This window comes from Zalophus californianus, chromosome 8 (genome assembly GCF_009762305.2).
Source record: "Zalophus californianus isolate mZalCal1 chromosome 8, mZalCal1.pri.v2, whole genome shotgun sequence".
Classification (NCBI taxonomy): domain Eukaryota; kingdom Metazoa; phylum Chordata; class Mammalia; order Carnivora; family Otariidae; genus Zalophus; species Zalophus californianus.
The window spans coordinates 60,783,747-60,808,972 of NC_045602.1; the positions used below are offsets into that span (position 1 = coordinate 60,783,747).

General features: G+C 35.5%; 1 protein-coding gene across 2 annotated transcripts in view; it reads right to left on the minus strand.

Moving 5' to 3' along the window:
- Window positions 1-1,274: 1,274 nt before the first annotated feature.
- The window catches only part of KIAA1841 (KIAA1841 ortholog), a 49,761-nt gene continuing 25,809 nt past the window's right edge, over window positions 1,275-25,226 (minus strand). The window contains exons 12-21 of one of the 2 annotated variants that reach the window (XM_027623597.1): window positions 20,970-21,115; window positions 20,111-20,210; window positions 18,884-18,916; window positions 17,563-17,662; window positions 8,129-8,220; window positions 7,126-7,154; window positions 6,974-7,047; window positions 6,229-6,317; window positions 4,424-4,515; window positions 1,275-3,110 (exon numbers count right to left, since the gene is read on the minus strand). In XM_027623597.1, the coding sequence (XP_027479398.1) occupies window positions 3,074-3,110; window positions 4,424-4,515; window positions 6,229-6,317; window positions 6,974-7,047; window positions 7,126-7,154; window positions 8,129-8,220; window positions 17,563-17,662; window positions 18,884-18,916; window positions 20,111-20,210; window positions 20,970-21,115 (792 nt within the window). In that variant the 3' untranslated portion in view covers window positions 1,275-3,073. The remainder of the gene's footprint in view (window positions 3,111-4,423; window positions 4,516-6,228; window positions 6,318-6,973; window positions 7,048-7,125; window positions 7,155-8,128; window positions 8,221-17,562; window positions 17,663-18,883; window positions 18,917-20,110; window positions 20,211-20,969; window positions 21,116-25,226) is intronic. The other variant, XM_027623598.1, reaches the window with a different exon arrangement.

Consider the following 25,226-nt stretch of genomic DNA (forward strand, 5'->3'; position numbering starts at 1 on the left):
CTCATTCTGTGTCAAATAAATTAAAAAAAAAAAAAAGAAAGAAAGAAAAGATACATCTTGGAAGGAGGGCTGCTCTAAGACTATCTGCAGCTCTCACTCTCTCTCTTTCAGTAAACCTCTGAAAACAGTATAGGTCACATCAGGAAATAGTTTTCCTACCTAGCTCCTCCCTCAAATGCTGTTAACTTTGTCTAAATAATGCCAAGACCTTTAATATATTTAAGTAACCCATGATGCCATAACAACCACCAAAGTATTAGGTGGTTTCTTTCTTGCACTAAATACACACCCACACCCACCATTCTTAGCAATTCAAAATATGGAAAGAGGGATATAAAACTCTCATCTTAAAGAATTTAAGGCTACTTTCCAAATATTAAAATAACAATGCAACAATAGTTAACATTGATAGAGGGCTTACTATAGGCCAGAAAGTACTGTCCTAATTATTTTAGATCTATTTAGTCATTTAATCCTCCAACAATCCCGTAAGGGTGGGGAATAGTATGATCACCACATCATCTTTCCCAATAGATCAGCTTTATTTTTATTTATTTTTAAGATTTTATTTATTTATTTGACAGAGAGAGACACCGCAAGAGAGGGAACACAGCAGGGGGAGTGGGAGAGGGAGAAGCAGGCTTCCCGCCAAGCAGGGAGCCTGACGTGGGGCTCGATCCCAGGAGCCTGACGCGGGGCTCGATCCCAGGACCCTGGGACCATGATCTGAGCCCAAGGCAGACGCTTAACGACTGAGCCACCCAGGAGCCCCTAGATCAGCTTTAAATGGGAGTGGGAGAGCTGGCCTATTTGAATTGAACTGGCTAGGTATCTCAGTACCTTTCACCTAGGAGGTACAAAAAGGTGAGATTCATAATAGTTGCTCAGTGAATAGCTGAAGGCTAGCTGAAGAATTAATCCCAGGTATTAGATGTGAAAGGTATTTTTTGTTGTTTTTTATATTAAAATCTGCCCTTAGCATTTAGCATAACAGGGCTTTAGCCTCAGCTTCCAAAGCAATTAGCACATCTCCCAATATCTGGCTGAATGTTCTGAAGAGGGAAAATTACAAACAACATGATGTAATAGTGTGGAATAAACTCTGCTACCAGATAATCTTTTCTGCAATATTTTATCCCTTAAATATTTGGCTGAATCTTTACCAGGATAACCTCATTTAAAACAACCTTTTCATGAAAACCTGTGCTCTAGAGCCCACCCACATTTTTCCTGAGAAGATGGAATGATTCAGATCAAGGGACTTTTCAAACAACTTTTGTCATTAACATTTATTTCAATTAAAGACATGTGAATTCAGAATTAATGTAAGGTAAAACCCTTCCAAAGTATTTGGCAAAAGAAATACTACTAAGAGTTTGATTAAAATGTTTTTGGTACCTGTGCTATGTATTATAGACATTAACAAAAAAAAACCATATTCTGAAGAGAATCAAGTTCCGATAAATTCTGGTTTGTAAAAATCAATTCACTGGTACAGTCCTCCCAGGGGAGAAGCAATTTGCCTTTTTACCATTAGTTAAAAATCTAAAGAGCATACTTCCCCTTCCAGTTGTGACCATCACCACACTATATAACATGTACCAGCCTAAATCCTTTTAGTCAGAGAATACAGTAAAAGAAACAAGACTCTGGTATTTAACAGAGTTTACAGATCATGAACTAATAAACATTTTCTTTTGAAAATAAAAAATTTATAATCTATTTCAAAAATATCAAACAATTGAAAAAATATCTAAACTGGAACAAAATTTGCAAACAGAAGTTCAAAAAACTTGGAAAAGCCATACATATAACATCAAATAACATCTAGCTTCATTTATCAACTAAAACACTCAAAATGATTTCTGTATGTGTTAACTGAGTTTAACACTTCAACATTTCAATAGAAACTGCCATTCTGTCGCACATTATCAAAGCCTGTTCTCTAAATTTGAAGCAATTCCAATTATAAGATAAATGAAGACTGAAAATAGAAACAGTGCATCTTAAAGTTTTTCAGAGGCCTACATACAAGTAATTTCCAAACACATAATTTTTTATATGCTTATGGTTTGGAACAAATTTTCCCTGAGCACTCTTTCTGCTTGGTTAGAAAAATTAAAACATGATCTATAAAATAGAATTTAGTTTGATTTCTACTGAATGTATGCCATTTTTCACCCACCAAATGTATTTGGGAATGTTTCCTTCTAGACATTGCTAAAGTAATAAGTAACTGTAACTGTTTGAAGGGGCTATTCAAATGGCTTAAGAAATATGGTTAAGTTTTAGAGCCCTGAGAACTGCACAGTGGGTGTTCCATACAACCAAAATGATTTACTATCTTAAAACTACCAATAGTTATTTTAACAAATTCAGAACAGCACTGGTGTCACAGAAGAGGTACTAATCAGTAATTTCAGCTCAGATAACCAATAGATAAGCATTAAAAACCAAAAGAAAGACAAGTTGGATTAACATTGTGCTTTCCATGGAATAATGCTGAAAAAAATTAACTCTCCTGCCCAACACAGGAAATACCTCATACCTTGAAACTTTCTTTAATGCAGTCTTGAGACCTGTCACTCCTTAATATTCATGCAAACTTAAAATTAGCATCACTGGGAGTTTCATCACACAAGCTGCAGTCCCCAATGCTATCCTAAGATTTATAGCCCAAAAGACATGCACAGTACCACCACCAGCTGTGTTCCCTTAATTTTTTAAGGTCTTAAGAAGTTTTAGCTACTTGAGAGTTTAGGCCTCTTCTCTTTCAAATAAATAAAGGATAACAAATATCAGGAGCCTTAACTATACAAATTTGTAAATACTAATTTTCTACATAGCCTAGTATCACATTAAAGGAAAATCAGATTTAAGAAGTTTCATATTTACAATTTTGGATTTCAGAAGACCTAACTGTACATTTCCCTCAGCACTATGTGGTTTCCAAGAATAATTAATAAATAACTTAAAACATTTAGAAGTCATTGTTCTGAAGATCTTCAAGAAGTGAGCAATTTCAGATGTCCAGAGGTGTGTCTTCTGTCTTTTTAGTTATAGTTAAGGTGATTTATGCAGGACGCCCTGGACCAAAACGGCTTTTAGACCTAGATTTTTTTAAATAGAAAAGAAGGTCAGAGATGCGTCTAAAATAGTAGGAAGTTGCTGTTGCTTTAGGTTATGTTTGCTTGACAGTATCAAAGTTTAATGAAACTTCATGTAGCCCCATAGTCCATTTTTAAAAACCCTTGGAGTGAGACATACTTTGGAATTCAGATTTTTTTTTTAAAGATTTTATTTATTTATTTGACAGAGAGAGAGAGAGAGAGAGCACAAGCAGGGGGAGTGGCAGGCAGAGGCAGAGGGAGAAGCAGGCTCCCTGCAGAGCAGGTGGAGCCTGATGTGGGACTTGATCCCAGGACCCGGGGATCATGACCTGAGCTGAAGGCAGTCACTTAACCAACTGAGCCACCCAGGCGCCCTGGGGGGTGGGGGAGATAATATCATAGATAAATTATATAGCATGGATTGGAGCAGTGCCCTATAAGCAAACACATTAACCCTTCTTCAGTGAAACAAATGAACATTTATATTCAGTGAGATAAATACAAACTATAAATAGCATCATAGTAGCTCAGTTTGGGTTTGAGTTGCCACAAATGTATAAAAAAGTCTTACTGGTTTTCTGAGATTTCTGGATTTCAGAATTGCTGATAAGGCATTTAGATCTGTAGTATTAATGATCCAATCTCAATAACTGTTAATCTTTAAAAGAAAATTTGTGATGTAAAATGATAGAGGATCCAACAAGTTAGATTTTATTAAGAGAAATAAAATAAGGAACAGGAAAGACTTCAATGATTTAAATAAATAATATATTACCTATAAACAGTATAAAATTCTACTAATTCACAGTAGCAGTAGAGCTTACATTCCTATCTGTAGCTGGCTCAGAACAGAGCTGATTCAATCAACAGGAAAACTTAAAAAATATATACTTTCATTAAATTTTGTGCTTATGACCTTTTTAAGCCTTATGTTTAAGTTAAAATCTGGTTCTGATTAATGTCTTGATGATCTAACCCTTGAAACAAAACAAACCAAACTCCAATTATGTGCTGCTAGTGTTCATATGATTTTCCCTAAAAAAAGAAAACCATGGGTGACCTGGGTGGTTCAGTCAGTTAAGTGGCCCACTCTTGATTTCGGCTCAGGCCATGATCTCAGGGTTCTGGGATGGAGTCCTGTGTGGGGCTCCATGCTCAGCAGGGAGTCTGCAGGAGATTCTCTCCCGCTCCCTCCCTCTGCCTCTCCCCCCCGTTTGCACTCTCTCTCTCTCTCTAGAAATAAATAAATCTTAAAAAAAAAGGAAAATCATCTCAAAGCCAGTGGTATTCTGAATTTGTTTATGCTGATTTACCTTGTATTTTTTTCTGAGCTGCTTTGCCGTGCAGTGACTGGCACTGAGGCCTTGATTTGCGCTTCGAGTCTGGAATAAATCCCTCCTGCAAACTGCAGAGTAAAGGGGCAAAATGGAGTTGTTATTTTTATGGAATAGAAGCTCTGCTTTAGGAAAATGGCATTACTTTTTAGCTTAGAAGTAATTTTGATTTTTAAAGTTCAGACCCTTTGAATTATAATTTCTGTGAATAATTTTACAGATAGTAAAAGTCACCCTTTTTAGTGTACAGTTCTGAATTCTGACAAATGTGTACAGTGGTATAACCATCATGACAAAGGAGACATACAACACTTCCATCACCCCATGAAAATACCCTTGTGCCTCTCATAAGTCAACCCATTTGCCACGATCAGTTCCTGGAAACTACTTGTCCTGTTTTATTGTCCCTATAGTTTTGCATTTTCCTAAACATTATATAAGTAGAATCATAGAGTCTGAGCCTTTTCAGTCTGGCCTTTTTCACTTTAGCATAATGTATAGGAGATTCATTTATGTTGCTGATATATCAGTAGTTCTTTCTTTTTTATATGTACCACAGTTGGTTTATTCATTTAGCAGGTAAAGGACATTTGGGTTTTTTCTAGTTTTTGGCATTTCTGAATAAAACCACTATAAACATGTGTGCACTGATCTCTGCAGTGACTAAATGTTTAACTTTATAAGAAACTGACAAACTCTTTTCCAAAGCGGCCATTCCTTTTTGAATCCCTACTGGCTATATATGAGAGCTGCAGTTGCTCTCCATCCTGGCCAGCATTTTTTTTTTTTTTTCCATTTTAGACATTCTAGTTGGTATCCAGGGGTATCTCACTGAGGTTTTAATTTACATTTCCCTAATGACTAATGATGTTGCATCTTTTTGTGTGCTTATTTGCCATCTATATCCCTTCTTTCACAAGGTGTCTGGTTAATCTTTTACGCATTTAGTTTTATTGGATTATTTATTTTATTAAGTTTTGAGAGTTCTTTATAAATTCTGGACACAAAGTCTTTACCAGGTAAGTGTTTTACACATATTTTCTCATAGATTATAGCTTATCTTTTCATTTTCTTAATAGTCTTTCAAAAATAGTGTCATTCAAATTTTGATGAAGTCTAATTTGCCAATTTTTTCTTTTATAGATCATGCTTTTGGTGTCACAACTAAGAAATATTTGCCTAACCAAGGTCACAAAGATTTTTGAAGTTTTAACACTGTATGTTAACTATATTGGAATTAAAATTAAAAAAAGAAAGGCTTTAGAAGTTTTATAGTGAAGTAAATTTTTAAATAAAAGAATTAGGGCAAGAGTAATTATAAATACATAACACCAATACTAATGTTAATATATAGTGTTATGACTAATACATAATTTTAGTAAGAACATAGGTATTTCTAGTCATCATTTTCAGCAAGATGACACCTTATTTTAGAAATAATATCTAAGCACTGCCTACAGAGTTCACTGAAATCAGCAACTTCCAAAAAGTCACCCTCTGGGTAATCAGCATTTGGTCAGCAATTTCACGGTTAATCTACTCTTGGTGTGATATTACACTTCCAGCAATAACCTACTTTACTATGTGTGCTATAGAGGACCCACGGGCCATGGAGAACGTTTATGTGAGTCAACTGGCTAAGTGGGACAGAATATAAAAGTATATTAAAGTATTTAAATTGGTCTTTTCAGATTCTGCCTAAAACATTTTTATAGACCTCATGATGAAAATAAAGTAGGAAGGTATATCTAAGCAAGCACAGTACACTAGCACATAATTCTTACTTCTTTTGCTTCCTTTGACTTGACTCGGTCCAGATCACCCAATCTCATCTTTATTAGGTGCCCTGTAATTTCAGACATCCGCCGCTGATCTGGAGGTAAAAAATAATAAATCTAACTTTATGAGGATGATTTATAACTTTTATTTCTTAAAGAACACTTAAGTTATCAAGAATTTATGAAAATACCATTGGATACTATTTTACAGACATATACACTTATTTATCTTTGAAGAACTTTAGACAGCAAGTGGCAATGGCTCATACATAGATAATTGTGGTTTTAAGGCTACTTAAACCAAACTAAAATATGATAGTCATCTTTAGAGTGCAAGTAATGGGCAACAGTCAGCCTGATACCTCCAAACCACAGGTGTATAAAACAGTACATTATCTGCTGGGATTGTCTACTAATAAAACTCTGGTTGAGAGCTGCCTGGGTGGCTCAGTTGGTTGAGTGTCACACTCTTTATTTCAGCTCAGGGCATGATCTCAGGGTCATGAGATTGAGCCCCACATCGGGCTCTGTGCTCAGTGGGGAGCCTGCTTGGGATTCTGCATCACCCCTTGACTCTTTTAACAAACAAACAAATAAAAATTCCTGTTGATTCCTAAGGGAATGTGCGAATTCTGAGACTTATTCTTTCTAGTTGGAACTTTTTAAGCTATTCAGCATACTTCATAAAATGAAAGATTCCTATCATTGATATTTATACCTAATTTGTACATTTGTACATATTAAAACTTACCATCTTCCCTTTGTGCATCCTGGTTGAATCTCAAGGATCTTGTGGCATCCCATTTATTCTTCTGCATACTCACACTATTAGAAAAATTAAACAAAAATCAGCACTGATGCTTTAAGAGCGGTTATCTGATTGGATTAAGGACCAATACTCACATGAAAGGAGACACATCTCTAGAAGTTGACTAAAAAAGAGTAGACAACATTAAGGTCCAATTAGAACACATTTACTGATTTGTGTTATAGTTAATAATAAAAAGCAGCTTACACTTATTGAGTTCAAGACACTGTACCAAAAGCATTACAAGTATTATTTCATTTAAGCCTTGCAATAACCACGAGACAGCTGCCATAATTATCTCTATAATAAAACAGTTTCAGAGAAGAAACTTGTCCAAAGAGATACAGATCTAGAATTTGAACCCAGCTTTATTTGGAAGCCCCAGCTTATGCAATCTTTTAGAATTCACCCATTTGTGCGCTTGTGGTACTTAGCATGCAGATGAGTGTACAATCTGTCCAATGTAATTGTGTGGAACTTGTCGCAACCCAGCCTTTCATACATTTTCGGAATCCATGGTTTCTCTTTTAGTCAAATGTGGTTACTACTGTCCTCTTATTCTTACCTGGCTTTTTACCCCTTCCTTCAAAGGTACGAGAAATAAGAATTATTTTAAAAGGTCAAAAAATTTATTTATTTAAAAATTATAAAGTCTACTTACTTTTCTTATTTCAAAGTCTTATTTTTGAGTAAGTAATATTGGCTCAAAATTCAAAAGTTACAAATAGCACATATACTAAAAAATCTCTGTTCCCCATTCAATTCCCTTCTTTAGAGGCAATCAGTCCTTTTCAACTTCCTGTGCAGTTTTTCAGAGATATTTTATGCATATATAAAGACATATATATTCCTCTATCCATGCTACAGAAATGTTAGAATATGCCAATTTACATAATGTTCAGCACTTTCTTTTTCTCACCTATCAATGTATCTTAGAGATCTTTAATCTCAGTTTATATGGAATTTCTTTGTTCATTTTTATATTGCTAGCATTCCAGTGTGGTATATTTTTACTCTTCTTCAGATTTTTCTTGGCTATATTTGCCTGCTTATTTCTCAATATGAACTCCAGAACAGTAATGGATAATTTAGAGCTACCTTCTCTAATGCCTTTTCTTTCTTCTGACCACAGGGTGAAGACATCTGCTTTTTTGGTTGTTTTGTGAACTTCTTTGGTTTTTCCTTTTTCCCTGACAATAGAGAGTCAATGTTATATCTCACGTGCTTCTCCAATGCACCTGTTACTTACTTACAAACAATAAAACAATAAAATCATTAAAAAACATTGTTTCTTAAAATTAACAAATTACCTCTAAATAAAAAGTAAATATATGGAGAAGTCAAACTGAATGTGTTTTTACAGGGGTTCATTTTAATTACTTTTCTTCTTTCTACTTGATGAAAAACTTTGGGGGAAAAGTCAGGGAAATGAATTCAAAGTCCCAATGAAACTAGATGTTGAAAATGTTGGGAAAACCTATACATATTTCTCTGAATCTAAATAGTGGAATCATCACCTAATTCCAAATTTTTATATATATAAAAATAACTATAACTCAGAAAAACACAGTTTGAGAGTAGAATAAGTGAACTCACAAAAAAATCTTTCAAAATGTCTTTTGCTTGGGGAGGAGGAGGGGCCATGAAGGTAAAAATGAAGATAGGACAGAAATGATCTTGGGAGGAAGCAGATTTGGGACAAACTGTATTCTGGACTGGTGCATTTCTACAATCAATATTCTGAATTTATTCTGGCTGACAGTGTAGAGGAGAAAGGAGAGGAAGAGAAAAAAGGGAGGGGAAAGAGTCATTTCTCTTAAATCAATGTATGAATGTAAGGATAGTACATTAGATCACTTTCCCAAACATCAATTATTTGTATACCACCTGTGCAATTTTTGCTCTATCATTTAAAAGGGAAACTTTATCTACCACAAATGAGAAACCTGTAAAATGTGCTACAAGGAAGATAACCTGGAAGATACTAAAATTAAAAAAACAAAAACCAAAAACGGACGCCTGGGTGGCTCTGCCAGTTAAGCGTCCAACTTTTGATTTCAGCTCAGGTCATGATCTCAGGGTCTTGAGATCCATTCCCAAGTCAGGCTCCACGCCCAGCTTAAGATTCTCTCACTGTCCCCTCTCCCCCACTCATGCTTGCTCTCTCTCTCAAAATAAAATAAAATAAAATAAAATAAAATAAAATAAAATAAAATAAAATAAAATAAAATAAAATAAAATAAAATAAAAACAGTATTAACAATCTAGATAGATTTATTTGCCTCCTAACAAGCCCTGGGTCCCTGACATGTGTTTATAGTTCAAATGGGAGATAAACAAGTGTTATAAAATTGCTAATAGACATGATAGGGTGAGATTTGATAATGGAATGTGAAGACAAGTTCTTTCCAAAGAAAACAATGATAAGGGGCGCCTGGGTGGCTCAGTCGTTGGGCATCTGCCTTCGGCTCAGGTCATGGTCCTGGGGTCCTGGGTTCGGGCCCCACATGGGGCTCTCTGCTCGGCGGGAAGCCTGCTTCTCCCTCTCCCATTCCCCCTGCTTGTGTTCCCCCCCTTGCTGTGTCTCTCTCTGTCAAATAAATAAAATCTTTAAAAAAAAAAAAAAAAAGAAAACAATGATAAAAACAGAACAAAAATATTATAAACCATTATCTGTAGGTACTGGCAAATAATCAAAGGGAGGTAGAAAGTTGAGTGTTTATATTGAAAAGATGCATAAGGTAGGGAGGTGGGTGAGGAGGAGGGGTGAAACAGGAGACAAGGATTAAAGAGTACACTTATAGTGATGAGCATGGAGTAATGTAGAGAAGTGTTGGATCAGGGGCGCCTGGGTGGCTCAGTCAGTTAAGCGGCTGCCTTCAGCTCAGGTCATGATTCCAAGGTTCTGGGATCAAGTCCCATATCGGGCTCCCTGCTCAGCAGGTAGTCTGCTTCTCCCTCTCCCTCTGACTCTCCCCCACTGCTCATGCTCTTGCTCTCTCTCAAATAAATACAATTAAAAAAAAAAAAAGAATTGTTGAATCACTCTATTGTACACCTGAAACTACTGTAACACTGTATGTTAACTGTACCAGAATTAAAATTAAAAACTTAAAAAAAATAGATGCATAAGGTGAGAACTGTGAGTTTATGGCTTTCTGCCTGAGGGCCCTTCCCAATACCTTGAGCCAAGGGAGGAAAATTACAGCCTTATGAGTTCCAGGAAAAAGATGTTAGAATTCAAAGAGAAGCTGGAAGTTTAAAGGGAAAATTTTGGGAGAAAGTCACAAAAGACTTGAGATCTAAAATGTGACTATAAACTCTGCTCAAATGAGTATTAAATTATGAAAGTGTATGGGAGACCCGAGGAAATCCAGCTAAACAGGCAAACAGAAATTTGGATGGGGTGTTGATGCTTGCAAGACAGAATTGTTTTTGGTGAGAGATCAGAGTTTCTTGTGCCTTTGACTAAATGCTTTCCCAAAATGTATAGAGCTCAAGCTCTGACAGCAGGAGCCCAACTTGGGACTGGAAAAAAACTAGAAATCTAGGGGGAACCCACAAAGCAAGGAAACCACTAAGCAGGTAAGCCCCCAAATCTGAATATAAAGTCTGTCCAAAACCTTGCCTGATTACTAAAACTACACAGGCTGGTATGACCCTGGGGGTCAGGCTAAAACAGGAGCAGTCAGCAGCCAAGGAAAACCTGGGCAGAGACATGAGGTAGACAGATTTTGCAGTTTGGGTCAGGCAAGTTAACTGCCTACTAGAACAAAAAACCCAACAATCCTCAGAAGAACAAAATAGATTTCAGAATTGCACAGATAATCTACCAAAAGTTACAAGATGAAGAAACTGAAAAGTATGAACCACTCAGAAAAGAAACAGTCAACAGAAACTGATTCTGAGAGAGCTTATATACTGGATTTAGCTCACAATGATCTCAAAACTACTATTATAAATATGTTGAAAGGGAAAATGGTGTTACTAAATAAACACATAGGAAATCTCAACAAAGACATAGAAACTATAAAAGAAGAACCAAGTGGAAATTCTAGAACTGAAAAGCACAATAATCGAAATATTTAGTAGATGGGCTCAAGAGAAAGTCTGAAATGGTAGGAGAATATATCAGTGAAATGTGAAGTCAAGCATTAGAAATTCTCCAATCCAAAAAATAAAGAGAAGAATGAAGAAAAAGAAACAAAACTTCAGAAACCTAATGGGACAACATCGAAAGGTCTAACATACATGTGTTGGAGTTCCAGAAGGTAAGTGAGAGAAAGGGACAGAAAAAGTACTTAAAGGAATAATGACTGTAAGCTCCCCAAATTTTGTTTAAAACATTAATTTACAGATCCAAGAAGCTCAACAAAGACCAAGTAAGACAGCCATTAAGGAAACCACACTTAGGCATACCATAGGCTTCTGAAAGTAAAAAATAAAATCTTGAAAGAATCAAGATATAAAGGGCACCTTACATACAGGGTAACAATTATATCAATGATTGACTTCTCATCAGAAACAATAGAGGCCAGAAGATATTGGAATGAAACACAAACTGCTAAAAAAAAAAAAAAACAATCGTTAAATAAGAATCCATTACTGAAGAAAACTGTACTTAAAAAACAAAAGTGAGGGGTGCCTGGCTGGCTCAGAGCAGATGACTCTTGATCTTGGGGTTGTGGGTTCAGGTCCCATGTTGGGTGTAGAGATTACTTAAGAATAAAATCTTTAAAAAAAAAAGTGAAATAAAGACATTTTCAGATAAATAAAAATGAAAGAATTTATTGCTAGTCTACCTACACTACAGGAAATAATAAAAGTTCTTCAGAATAAAAGAAAATAACATAACTCAGATATAAAAAAACAGTAAATATGTAGATATATATAAAAGATTAAATGTATATATTTTTCTTTTGTTCCCCTACATTCTTTAAATGACATACTACTATTTAAAACAAAAATCATAACCCTAACATAATTATATATAATATATATAGACATATAACAATAGTACAAAGAAGGGGAAGCTAAGGAAACTGTATTATTTTAAGGTTATATTTTACCTCAAGTAATTCTTATTAGCTTTAAGTAGATTGTGATAGGCTAAAGATCATGTTGTAACCCTTAGAACAATCAAATGCAAAGAAATATAACTAAAAAGCCAGTAAAATAATTTAAATGATATACTAAAATTATGTTCTTAGCACAAAAAAAAGCAGGAAAGGAGAAATAAGAGAAGCAAAAACATCTGAGACAATTAGAAAGTGAACGGCAAAATGGCAGAACTAGGGGTGCTTGGGTGGCTCAGTCAGTTGAGCATCCCACTCTTTTTTTTTTTTTTTAAGATTTTTTTAAAGATTTTATTTATTTATTTGAGAGAGAGAGAATGAGAAATAGCACAAGAGGGAAGAGGGTCAGAGGGAGAAGCAGACTCCCCGCTGAGCAGGGAGCCCGACGTGGGACTCGATCCCAGGACTCCAGGATCATGACCTGAGCCAAAGGTAGTTGCTTAACCAACTGAGCCACCCAGGCGCCCAAGCATCCCACTCTTGATCTCAGCTCAGGTCTTGATCTTGGGGTTATGAGTTCAAGTCTCGTGTTAGGCTCCACTCTGGACATGGAGCCTACTTAAAATTAAAAAAAAAAAAAAAATGGCAGAACTAATACAACCATATCATTAAACACATTAAATATAAATAGAATAAATGCTCCAATGAAAAGGTGAAGATTGTCAAACTGGAAAAAAAGCAGTTTCCAACAACATGCCACCTATATATAAGATATAGACTTTAAATCAGAAAACACAAAGAGGTTAAAAATAAAAGGATAGTAAAAAGATATGCCATTCAAACAGTAAACAAATCTACAGTGATTATATTAACACCAAACAAAATAGACTTCGAGACAAGCAATTTTACTGTAAAGAGGAATACATCATAATGTTAAAAGAGTCAATATACTATAAATGCATGCCTAATCACAAAGCTCTAATGTACAGAAAGTAAAAACTAGTAGATTTAAAAGGAAAAATATGTAAATTAATTATAGCTGGAGATTTCAACCCTCTCTTTTACTAATCAATGGAACAAGAAGTCAGAAATGAGCAGTCAGAAAATGAGCACGATTACAGAAGATTTGTAACAGACAACCAAACCAACCTGTCTTGACATTTATAGACCACTCCACCAATAACAGCAGAATTCATATTCTTTTCATTCACATCTGGAACATGTGTCAATAAAATGTAAGGGATGAAACCACATTGAGTATGTTCTCCGACCATTATGGGATTAAATTAGAAACCTGTAACTGAAAAGTATCTAGACAATCTGAAAATATTTGGAAATTAAACAACATACTACTAAATAACACATGGGTCAAGTTAAAAAACTATAGGGGAATTAGAAAATATTCTGTGTTGAATATAAATGAAAACAAGACAAAGTCTTCAGAAATAGTTAAAGTGGTGCTGAGAGCAAATCTGACAACTTTAAATGTTTATATTAGAAAAGAAGAAAAATAAAAAAACCAATGATTTAAGTTCAGCTAAAAAGAAAAAAAAGGAAATTAAGTCCAAAGTAATTACAAGGAAATACTAAATATAAAAGTGAAAATCAATGAAATATAAAACAAACTACAGAGAAAGTCAATAAAATCAAAAGCTCGTTCCTTGAAAAAAGCAATAAAATAAACCTCTAGCTAAACTGATCAAGAAAAAAGTGATAAAACACAAATTACCAATATCATCAATGAAAGAGGGACATCACTACAGATCCTTCAGACAGAAAAGGATAAGAAAACACCATAAGCAACTTTATGCCAATAAATTTGACAACGTGGATAAGATGGAGAAATTCCTTGAAAGACACAAGTTATCAGATTCAAGAAATAAAAGACTTGAATAGTACAATATTACAGCTACTAAAATCATAATTAAAAACCTTCTCATAAAGAAAACTCTAGGCCCAGATGACTTCACTGCTGAATTTTATCATATATTTAAGGGAGAAATAATACAAATAGTACACAAGTTCTTTCAGAAAAGAGAATTGAGGGGAACAGTGTCCAACTCATTTTACGAGATCAGTATTATTCTGGTAACCAAACTTGAAGACATCACAGAAAACTAAAAACAACTAATATCGCTCATAAACACAAACAATCCTTAACAAAATACCAGCAAGTCGAATTACATGAATATATAAAAAAAACAAATACCTCATAACCAAGTGGAGTTTACCTTAGAAGATTGGTATAACACTTGAAAAACCAATGTAATTCATCATACTGATATATGGAGAAAACCTAGATCATCATCTCAATAGATGGAGAAAAAGTATTTGACAAAATTCAACACCCATTCACTATAATAATTCAGCAAATTAGAAACAGAAAAAAACTTTTTCAACCTGAGAAAGGGCATTTATGAGAAACCAAGAAACCAACCACTAACATTACATCCTTAATGGATAACGACTGAATGCTTTCCCCCTAAGACAGGAACAAGGTAAGGATGTCTGTTCTCACCACTTCTATTCAACATGAGGTCCTAACCAGTGCAAAAAGGCAAGACAAAGAAATACAAGGTATATGTATTGGAAAGGAATCTAATAAGAAAAATTAAGTGAAATTAGCAAGGACACAGAAAAAAGGTCATTTGGAACAACTGAAAAATTTTCCAACTGAAAAATTAGACGATTTTTAAAAACGTACTTTCATTTGTAACAGAATTAAAAAGCATTTAGGAATAAATTTAATAAAAGATGTTCAACATCTACATACTGAAACTATAAAATATTAGAGATATTAAAGAATTAAATAAATGGAGAAACATTCCATATTCATGGATTGGAAGACTTGCCATTGTAAAAAAAAAAAAAAAGTTATTCCCTCCAAATTGATATATGGGTTCAACACAATCCCAATAAAAATTCCAACAGTATTTTTAGAAAGTGACCTTTACTCTAAAATGTATAAGAAATGCAAAGCACCTAGAAATACCAAAATAATCTAAAACAAAAGAACAATTTTGAAGGACATACATCACCAGATTTCAAGAATCACTAAAAACTACAAAAATTAAGGCTGTGGTATTGAGGGGCGCCTGGGTGGCTCAGTTGGTTAAGCGACTGCCTTCGGCTCAGGTCATGATCCTGGAGTCCCGGGGTCGAGTCCCGCATCGGGCTCCCTGCTCAGCGGGGAGTCTGCTTCTCCCTCTGACCCTCTTCCCTCTCATGCTCTCTATCTCTCATTCTCTCTCAAATAAATAAATGAAATCTTTAAAAAAAAAAAAAGACTGTGGTATTGATACACTGATGTAAAACAGACATAAGAATCAATGGAAGAGAACAAAGAGTTTAAAAATAGATCCACATGTAAATGATCAGTTGATTTTTAAATAAAGGTGTCAAGGTAATCCAAAGGGGAAAGAACATTCTTTTCAACAAATCATTCTGGGAAAACCGGCTATGCCTATAGGAAAACAAAGGGAAGCTCAACCCTTAACTCATACCATATACAAAAATTAACCTGGAAGGGATCATAGACTTCAATACAAAAGTTAAAATCATACAATTTCTAGAAGAAAACAGCAGAAAATCTTTGTGACCTTGGGGTAAGCAAAGATTTCTGTTATTAAAGCATGAAACATAAAAGAAAACTAAAACATTAGAGTTTGTGAAGTTAAAAACTTTGGCTCTTCAAAAGACATCATTAATAAAATTAAAGGGCAAGTTGTAAACTGGGGACAGCTATTTGCAAAACATAATGACTTGTATCCAAAATATATATAAAAAATGCTTATAACTCAATAATAAGGCAAACAATCCAACTAAAAAATAGGCAGAAGATAATTTAAACAAACACTTCATGAAAAAGATATCTAAATGGCCAATTAGCACATGAGAAGATGCCTAGAACTATATATCCACTAGAATGGCTAAAGTTAAAAAAAGTAATAATACCAAGTATTGGTAGAAACGTGTAGCAACTGGAACTCTCATACATTGCTGGTGAGATGCAAAATGGTACACTTTGCAAAACAGTATGGCAGTTTCTTATAAAGTTAAACATACACTTACCATATGACCCAGCAATTCCACTCCTAGGTATCTACCCAAGAAAAATGAAAACATATGTCCACACAGACTTGTATGCAAATGTTCACGGCAACATTATTCATAATAACCAAGAACTGGAACAACCCAAATGTCCATGAAATGGTGAATGGATAAAAAAATTATGGTATATTCATACAATGGAATACTACTGTGCAATAAAAAGGAACAAACCACTGACATACATAACAATATAGATGAATCTCAAAAACATCACACTAAGTGAAAGAAGCCACACACAAAAGACTACCCATGATTCCATTTACATGAGACCTTAGAAAAGGTAAACCAACCAAAAAGGTAACAAAAGCAGATTGGTGGTTACCTGGGGGTGGGATTGGGGAAAGGGAAATGAGTGTAAAGGGGCAGGAGATAATTTTTTGGAGTTTCTAGGTCTTGATTTTGGTAGTGGTTACCCAACTGTATGCCAAAACTCATCAATATGTACACTTAAAAATGGGTGAATTTTATTATATATAAATTCCACCTCAATCAACTGTGGGAAAAAACTTCACACAAAACATAGTAGCATTTTCTCCTTGACTAATTATAATTTAAAAATAACTGATAACTAGTTTTTTAATAAGAGGATTTGACACATGAAGAAAAATTATGTAAAACTTGGAAAAAAGACAAAGGAAGGGTTGTATGTTCTTTTAGTGTCATATTGGAGGACTGCTTTTAAGGCCCAAGTAAGAATTATTTAATTTTCAAAGAATATATCCTTGTATCTGACTTTCCTATCTACTGTTGATTGAAGGCCCAGATGTTGTGAAGTTTTATGTTAGCTTGGAGATTTTTGTGTCTAAAAGAAATGCAAATGATTTCTGTTTAGAAGAAACGATAACCTCAAAGGTGATCGGCTTACTGCCTTATAAGACATCAATTAGTTTTGAATCTAACTTGCAATCCTCTTTAACATTCTTTTTCAAATGCCTATAAATACCCAAGTCTTCAAATGCTCTTTGAACAAATTTTCCCTGCTATTTCTCTCACTAAAGAGTTCAAAAATTTTGACACAAGTTTATTCTGTAGTTGTATAAAATCATGTTTTTAATTTTTTAAGAATCATACTCTGACTACTACTGTATAATGCTTAATTTGAGTGTCACTTCAAATCATCTCAGGCACACACTGAAGTTATCCATTTTGAGAAACCTATTAGTTTACACCTGAAATGAAAATGTGGAGTATTATTTCTCAGCACACTGCACTTTTTAAAATAACTGTGATTATTCTCTCTTAGTGCCAGGATTAGGGAGTCTTGATGGAGCCTCCTTTATTTTTGTTTTCCATGTTGTAGCCTACCATATAGACTTATAAAGCTAACTCCTCACCCCTTGCATTAAAGCCTTCAGAATGCTACCCCTTCATAAAAGTGAGACTTGATTTTATCTTAGAAATCAGTACTTTGTTTCTTGGATATTTCTTCTTCATCTCCAACTTCATCTTCAGTGACCTCAGATCCAGTGGTATATTCTTCTTCTTCTGAAAATAACGACTGTTGTTTCTGAATTTAAAAAAAAAAAAACCCTTTTAAAAAAACCATAGTATTAACATATCTCTCATGGATTCTTTTCAAACACATTTATCTAAATTTATTTGGATGAATCAGTCAAACAAGATCTGATAAAATGACCAATGCCTAGTACAACACTGAGGAAATGGACATAAGAATTTCTATGTTAGGGATGCCTGGGTGGCTCAGTCATTAAGCGTCTGCCTTCGGCTCAGGTCATGATCCCAGGGTCCTGGGATCGAGCCCCGCATCAGCTCCCTGCTCCACGGGAAGCCTGCTTCTCCCTCTCCCACTCCCCCTGCTTGTGTTCCCTCTCTGTGTCTCTCTCTGTCAAATAAATAAATAAAATCTTAAAAAAAAAAAAGAAATTTCTGTTTAGGACAGGATTGCATTAAACATTTTTAAATTATTTCCTTCACATATTCTAGCAGAGTGATGGGCACATAATAAGTCCTCAGCATTGGTCAAACTGCACCTCTATCACTCAACTGAATGTATGTTCCTTGATATTAAGATTAAATTAAAATATAATAATTTCCATTATGAAAGTAGTCTCATAAGCAAGGACAGGTACACATTCCCTGGATAAATGTGGTCCTGGATTACTCAACCACAGCTGCATCAGCTTCCTGCATCTACCTACCCACCCTGCTTTCTGCCATCACTGATCCAAATTCCAGTTCATTCTTGCGAATATTGGTGGCAGATGGCAGAGTAATGGCAAATAGGTAAAAGAAAAAAAAGAAATCAACCAAGCAACCAGTCAAACAACCAAATGCCTGGAATTAATAGATTTGTTGCTTTGTTCTATGTCCTAATGTGACTTAAAAGTGACTTCTAGAAGTCATTAGGGACACTTAAGGAGTACGCAACAAGATAATGGATTATATGTCTGTTCTAGACAATGGCATTTTCAGTAAGTGCAAAATTATAGAAGCTGAAAAGGATAACACAAGCAGGGGGAGTGGGAGAGGGAGAAGCAGGCCTCCCGCTGAGCAGGGAGCCAGATGCGGGACTTGATCCCAGGACACTGGGATCATGACCTGAGCCCAAGGCAGACACTTAATGACTGAGCCACCCAGGCGCCCCCTGAAAAGGATAACTGCACTGAACTAAAATCTGTAAAATAAGATACTGATAAGATTCTATTAAACTAAACTTTAGTTGTGGAAGAAAGAGATCCATGAAAGTGGAATACAGTTGCTTACTTACCAGCTGCAGAGTCCAGTTTTTCAGTGACAAAAACTATAAGAAAGACAAAGGAATCAGAGATTAATAAATCTCCATCTACCCAGACTGCATGCAGCTCCTTATGTTCATGTGGAGACTGCGGAAGAGTTGAAAAACACTGCAAGTATAACTCCTTTCCAGGTTGAAACGTAACTTAAAATTCAGGCTGAAAATGATGTATTACAAATATCTGCTGCCTAGAGAAAGATGTATATGTTTACAAAAAAAAAAAGAAGAAAGAAAATCAACACATCCCAGTGTTGTTTCCAAAGCATAAGCGAATCACATGTAGAGATAATATAACTTATTTTTTGAACTATTTCAATCACTTTTTTTAAGATTTATTTATTTGTTTGAGAGAGAGATCATGAGCAGAGGGAGAGAGAATCTTAAGCAGACTCCAGGCAGAGCATGACGCGGGGCTTGATCTCATGACTCCTAGATCATGACCTGAGCTGAAACCAAGAGTTGGATACTTAACTGACTAGGCCACCCAAGTGACCCTCCAATTACTTTTTAATGTTTATACTTTACTATAAATTAAGGAACCAGATTATATATGGATATTCAAGAAATCTAATTTGCTATTTTGTATATAATTCATAAATGAATGTTAATGATTGAATTATTTGTAGCCATTTGGAGTTTACAAGGCATTTTACATGGAATATTTCACTTTGTCAAGTAAATGCTACCTCAGCCAATACAAAGCCAGGAAGTTCATAGGCAAGTGGCGATTCCCTGGTTGTCAGTAACAGTAATCAAAGGAATCAAAGCTATCTGGACATCTGAGAAATAATTATTTGAAACCTTGCAAAAACTAAACACATTCCTGATTACAATTAAAAAAAAAAAAAAAGAATTTCATACCAAAAAAATTTTATAGAATTAGGAGAGGACAAAATACCCCATTCATACTATCTCCAATCCTCAAATCATTACTTGTCCATAATAAAACCTCTGAAGACCATGTTATATTTTTTCCCCAAATTTAAGTTGACTAGTTATTAGTTGAGGGCAAGGAATATATCCTATTACCTTTACAGTCCTACTAACTCAGCATAATACCTTGTTGTTATGATCAGATAGTCAGTAAATGCTTATTAACTGAAAATTTCAGTTTTGGTTCAAACCAATTACATTTCTGTCAAAGATTAAATGTCATCAATTATTTACATCAATAAAGAATAAGGGAAACAAGCTACTCACAGCATTGAGCTCCCCACCTTTGGGGCCCCATGGTGTATTTGGCTCCAGTAAAACATCACAATCTAGACCCTTTTCATCACAGGGACCAACCCCAGAATCACTTGAAAGAAAAAGACATGTTATGGAGAAATGTTCAATTTCATAAGAAGTTAAATGCAAATGATATCTTTTTTTATTGGAAATATTTTATAAATTGCTCTTTAGAAACACAGTTCTTGAGTATAAGGTATGCCACCTCAACATTTGCATTTCTTAATTCATCTAGTGATTCCCCTAGCAGAAGACACTCCATATAGGGGAGCACCACGGCACTCCAAGCATCCCACTTGCCAGGTGGTGAAATGGGTTGCTATGACTGGTACTTCTGTGAGAACGGCCTTCATGAAAGGTTCCCCCAGCCCCTGGCCCCCAGCCTGACAGCCTGCTGCAACTGCAAAATGACAGAATTGACTTCAGAAATTATTAAACTCAAGGAGTTCAAATTTATGCAAAGATGACCTCAACCATTGACTTTCTTTTTCTAGTTGTATCAATCAAGCATTCAAGAAGGACTTAAGTAACTGGGAAAAGAAAAAACCCTCAAAAAATGAATTGCAGGTCCCAACCTTTCAATCACAGACTCCTTTTATTAGTTTTTCTTCCCCTTGGACCTTCAATATTTTGAAGTATTTTTCCTAACAAATAAACACCTGCTTGCTCTTAATGGGAGCTAACATATAATTTCAGTAAGCTCTCTGAAATAATATAAACTATCTGGGGACTGACATTACTGATTTGGGGAAACACCAGGGAAAATGGAGGATTCTGAGATGCAAAGCATGAATAAAGCTGCAGCACAGCGTTATCCCCCCTGCCTCACCTAACTGTATCTTTAGAAAAAGGCACAACAATGACATCTTTGTGTTTGTGCAGATCATCCAGGATTTTAACAGTCGGACAGGATGGCAAATCTCCACCTTCACCTTGATCATGAAGAGCAACAACGTGGTCCTTTACTTTACAGCCCTGTGTTGTAAGAGACACCAAGTTAGAGAGGTTGGTTTGTTATAGAAATGTTCCTGTAAAGATGATTTTATGTTTTTGTTCTTCTTTGCCCAGCCATATCATATCAACCATTTTACAACTTTTTCTCAAGAAAAAAATAATACAGTTGATTCTTGAACAACACGGGGCTTAGGGGTGCTGATCCCCTGAACAGTTAAAAATCTGCATAACTTTTTTTAAAGATTTTATTCATTTATTTTAGAGAGAGAAAGAGAGCACGTGCATGTGTGCATGCGAGCAGGGGTAAGGGCAGAGGGAGAGAGAGAATCTCAAGCAGACTCCACACTGAGCAGAGAGCCCAATCTCATGACCCTGAGACCATGACCTGAGCCAAAACCAAGAGTCAGATGCTTAACTGACTGAGCCACGCAGGTGCCCCTTGCCATTTTTTATAGTTTATAATTCCCTACCAAAAATTTCCAAGCTTGGCTTCTATCAACTTAAACTAGTAATCTTATTTATTTTTATAGCCTGTGTCAATAATTCCAGTATTTATAGTTTCTGTGGTTTGTTTTTGTGGCATAAATTCTGCTGTTCCCCTTCCTGGTAACCTACTTTCATCTATGTCAAGTTATCTTTGTATGCTGAATATTTTATTTAAAAAATTGTTTGTAGATATAATTTCAGGTATAATGTTATTTTCCTCCAAAGAGAATTTTTACTGCTTTTGCCAGGTGCCTGGACACAATAGCAATCCAAGATGACCTTAAACCAAGTTCAGGACTCGAAATTTCCTAGGCCATGCAACTGAATCAAAGCCAGTTGCTGGCTGGTTGCTATCCAGGCAAGTAATAGTTTACTTCTGATTTAATCTTATTTTCTTTGGATCCCAACGGAAAGTGTAAGGGTGGGAATGTTATTCATTACTATCTCCATCCTCCAGACCTTGGACCCTGACTATTACCCAAAATTTTGATAGGGCACCTAAAGATCAGCCCAGCCCCTTAGCCACTTTTTCCAGACTGGAATTTGCTCCCTGGACAAAAATGGTCCTGAGTGCTAGCTCCCTTAGGTTTCTATCATTTCCTGTACCTTAACACTACTTCCTCATTATCTTATTAGCTCTTTGATGCTTTTAATATAATCTTTATACTTCATTCACCTTTCTTAGTTGCCTTTTGATGGGAGGAATGGTCTGAATTACTTGGTCTGCCATTAATAGAAATATAAATCACCATATTAACTATTTAGATTTCACTTAGCCTAAGAAATCACCTCAACAATATCCATGATGTCACATACAAGATTTATCATACAGTTTAATTACTATTTATTCCTCAACTGTCTCATGATGAATGGAATATAAGGGGTTAATACAACTAGTAAATAGACAACAAGACAAAGAGTTACAACTTTTAGAAGTATTGTTTACAACAATGTGAATGTGACAGTTAAAACAGAAACATAACCACAAAGAAATGCAATGATTAAAAATCATACTGTAAAATATAACATAACCGTGAATTAATAAACATCTTGGGCCTATCAAAGCTAAACTGTTCCATTTTGCTTAAAGTGTCATACCCTATTTAAATTGCTTTGTATGCAAAGCATCTACCTAACATTAAATACAAACATTATGTGGGTAACATATTACCTCACCAATAAAATTTCTAACTAATCGAAGTTGGTGATTGATTGCAAATATAACAAACTACCCTTCCAGCTAAAATCCCATGATACACCATTTCAATAACATTCATGCTAATACCCCAAATTCCTTGGTCCTAAATGTCATCATACCCATCTGGTAAAACCCCAAACTGGATGAGCTCAATGACCCATTGTCTCCATGTTTGCACTCAAGCAGCTTAGCACTACTGGAGAGAGTGACATAAAAGGCATGTTGGATTTCATTGTAAATTTATGATTACCAATCTCCAATGGGCTCTCAAATTGCTTAGTAACCTACAACCTTTCTCTGGAAAATTCACTCTCATGTTTTCCAAAAAAACTATTTCAAACCTTTGATACTTCCTTCAAATCTTAGAACCTTCCCTCTTCCCCCTCATTCTTAGCAGATGGCTTTTCCTCCTACTTTATAGAGAAGAAAGGCATTAGATTGGAAAAATGTATCTAAATGATAAAAACACAATTTTACTAATAACTGCAACCATCCTACTCTTTCTCTACTGTTACAACAGAGGAACTGCCCTTCCTCTTGTCTAAACTAATACTGCCTCATAACCTTATACCATCAACCTCTCCTCAACTAGATCCTTCCCACAGACGTTAAAAAAAGATCTCTAATATTTAAACAAAACAAAGCAGAAACAATAACCAAATACCTACAATGTAATTACTGACTTACCCTCTCCCTTTCTCAAATTTCCCAAAAGAGCTGCTATTCACACTGTCCACATTTGTTTCTCTTCCACTCACTCCCTCCACAACCCATACCAATCTGGCTTTGGGATCTAGCACTTCACCAAGACAGATCTTCACACATGAATTCCAGGTTACTAAAGTTAAAGGACACATTTCTTTCCGTATTTTATCTGACCTCTTGGCATTATTTGGTATCATGGACTACTTTCTCTTTCTTCAAATACTACTCCTTTGATTTTCATGACAACATCCTTGGTTTTCCTCCTATTATTCCTGCTGCTCCTGATCATTGTCTTTTGCAGGCTCATGCTTTGCTATCCAGCCATTAAATTCTGGGAGTTTCTCTAGGCTCCACTGTAGGCTCTCTGATTTTCTTATGCTCACCTATACCTGCTGGTTTCAATTCTTACTTATTTGCAAGAAGACTTAAAATTATCACCTCTAGGTAGCCAATTCGCTGAGCCCCAACACTCTTTGCCTGATTGTCTTCTAAAACACCTCAATCTCAAAATGTCCAAAACAGAACTCATGAGCTTCTCTCCAAACCCAATTCCCTTCTTGTTTCCTCAGTAGACAGCACTACCACTATCCAGTAGCACAAGCAAGAAACAGAGTTATCCTGGACTTCTTCCTCTGTGACATAATCCATCAAGCCATTTCAGGTTTACCTCCTAAATACTAAATTCATTTCTACAACCTTAGACCAAGCTATCATCCTAAGACTATGCAGTAACTCCTCTCATATCTGACTATACTTAATACTCCCAAGCCATTCTCCACACTGCAACTGATCTTCAAAACCCAAAATAAAGAAAAAACACGGCCTACAAGGTCTTCCCCCTGCATGACCCAACACCTATCTACCTCACCAGCCTTTCCTTAAACTACGTGTGTTTTCTCTAACAGGCAGTTTTGTTCAGTCTCTCTCACTCACTGTGTTCCTTTTGGCCTTGGTATTCAGATTGAAGTGCTCTTTCCCTCCTCTTTGCCTCACATACTCATACCCACCCTTCAGATTACAACCGAATGCCAACTCCTTGACTTCAATGCCCAGATCAGAGCAGCCTATTATAGACATTTATGGCCCTGCATACTTCTTCAAACATTTCTTTGCATGCTTCCCCCACCCCCCCATTTTGATACTACTGCATGAACTATAAACTCCACAAAGGGAGAAACTATCTAATTTTACAGAAATTAGATTATTCTCTGCCTTGCACATTGTGTGACACAACTGTGGTGCTTTATAAATAACTGTTGTATGGATGAGGAGGAGGAAGAGCTTTAGGTTCTTTCCCTCCACTGATGAAGTTTAATTACATAACATTTTCAAAAGTGTTAGTGATCAAGGACTCTAACCTACAGCAATACTCACATATTGTACCAAGATATATGTGCAAGGACATTCATTACAACACTATAATACCATCAATCTGGAAACAACCTAAATGTTCATTGATAGGATGGTTAAATAAATTGTGATATATGCACGGCTTAAGATATTACACAGCAGTAAAGAAATGACAGAAAGATAATCTAGGTATATTGTTGATTGAAAAGGGCAAGTTACAGAAAATATGAACAGTATGATCCTTTTTCCAATATAAAAAATTGCATAAATTTGTGCCTGAAATGTATAAAACAGAGGCGCCTAGGTGGCTCAGTCAGTTAAACGTCTGCCTTGGGCTTAGCTCATGACCTCAGGGTCCTGGGATCGAGCCCCACGTCAGGCTCCCTGTCAGTG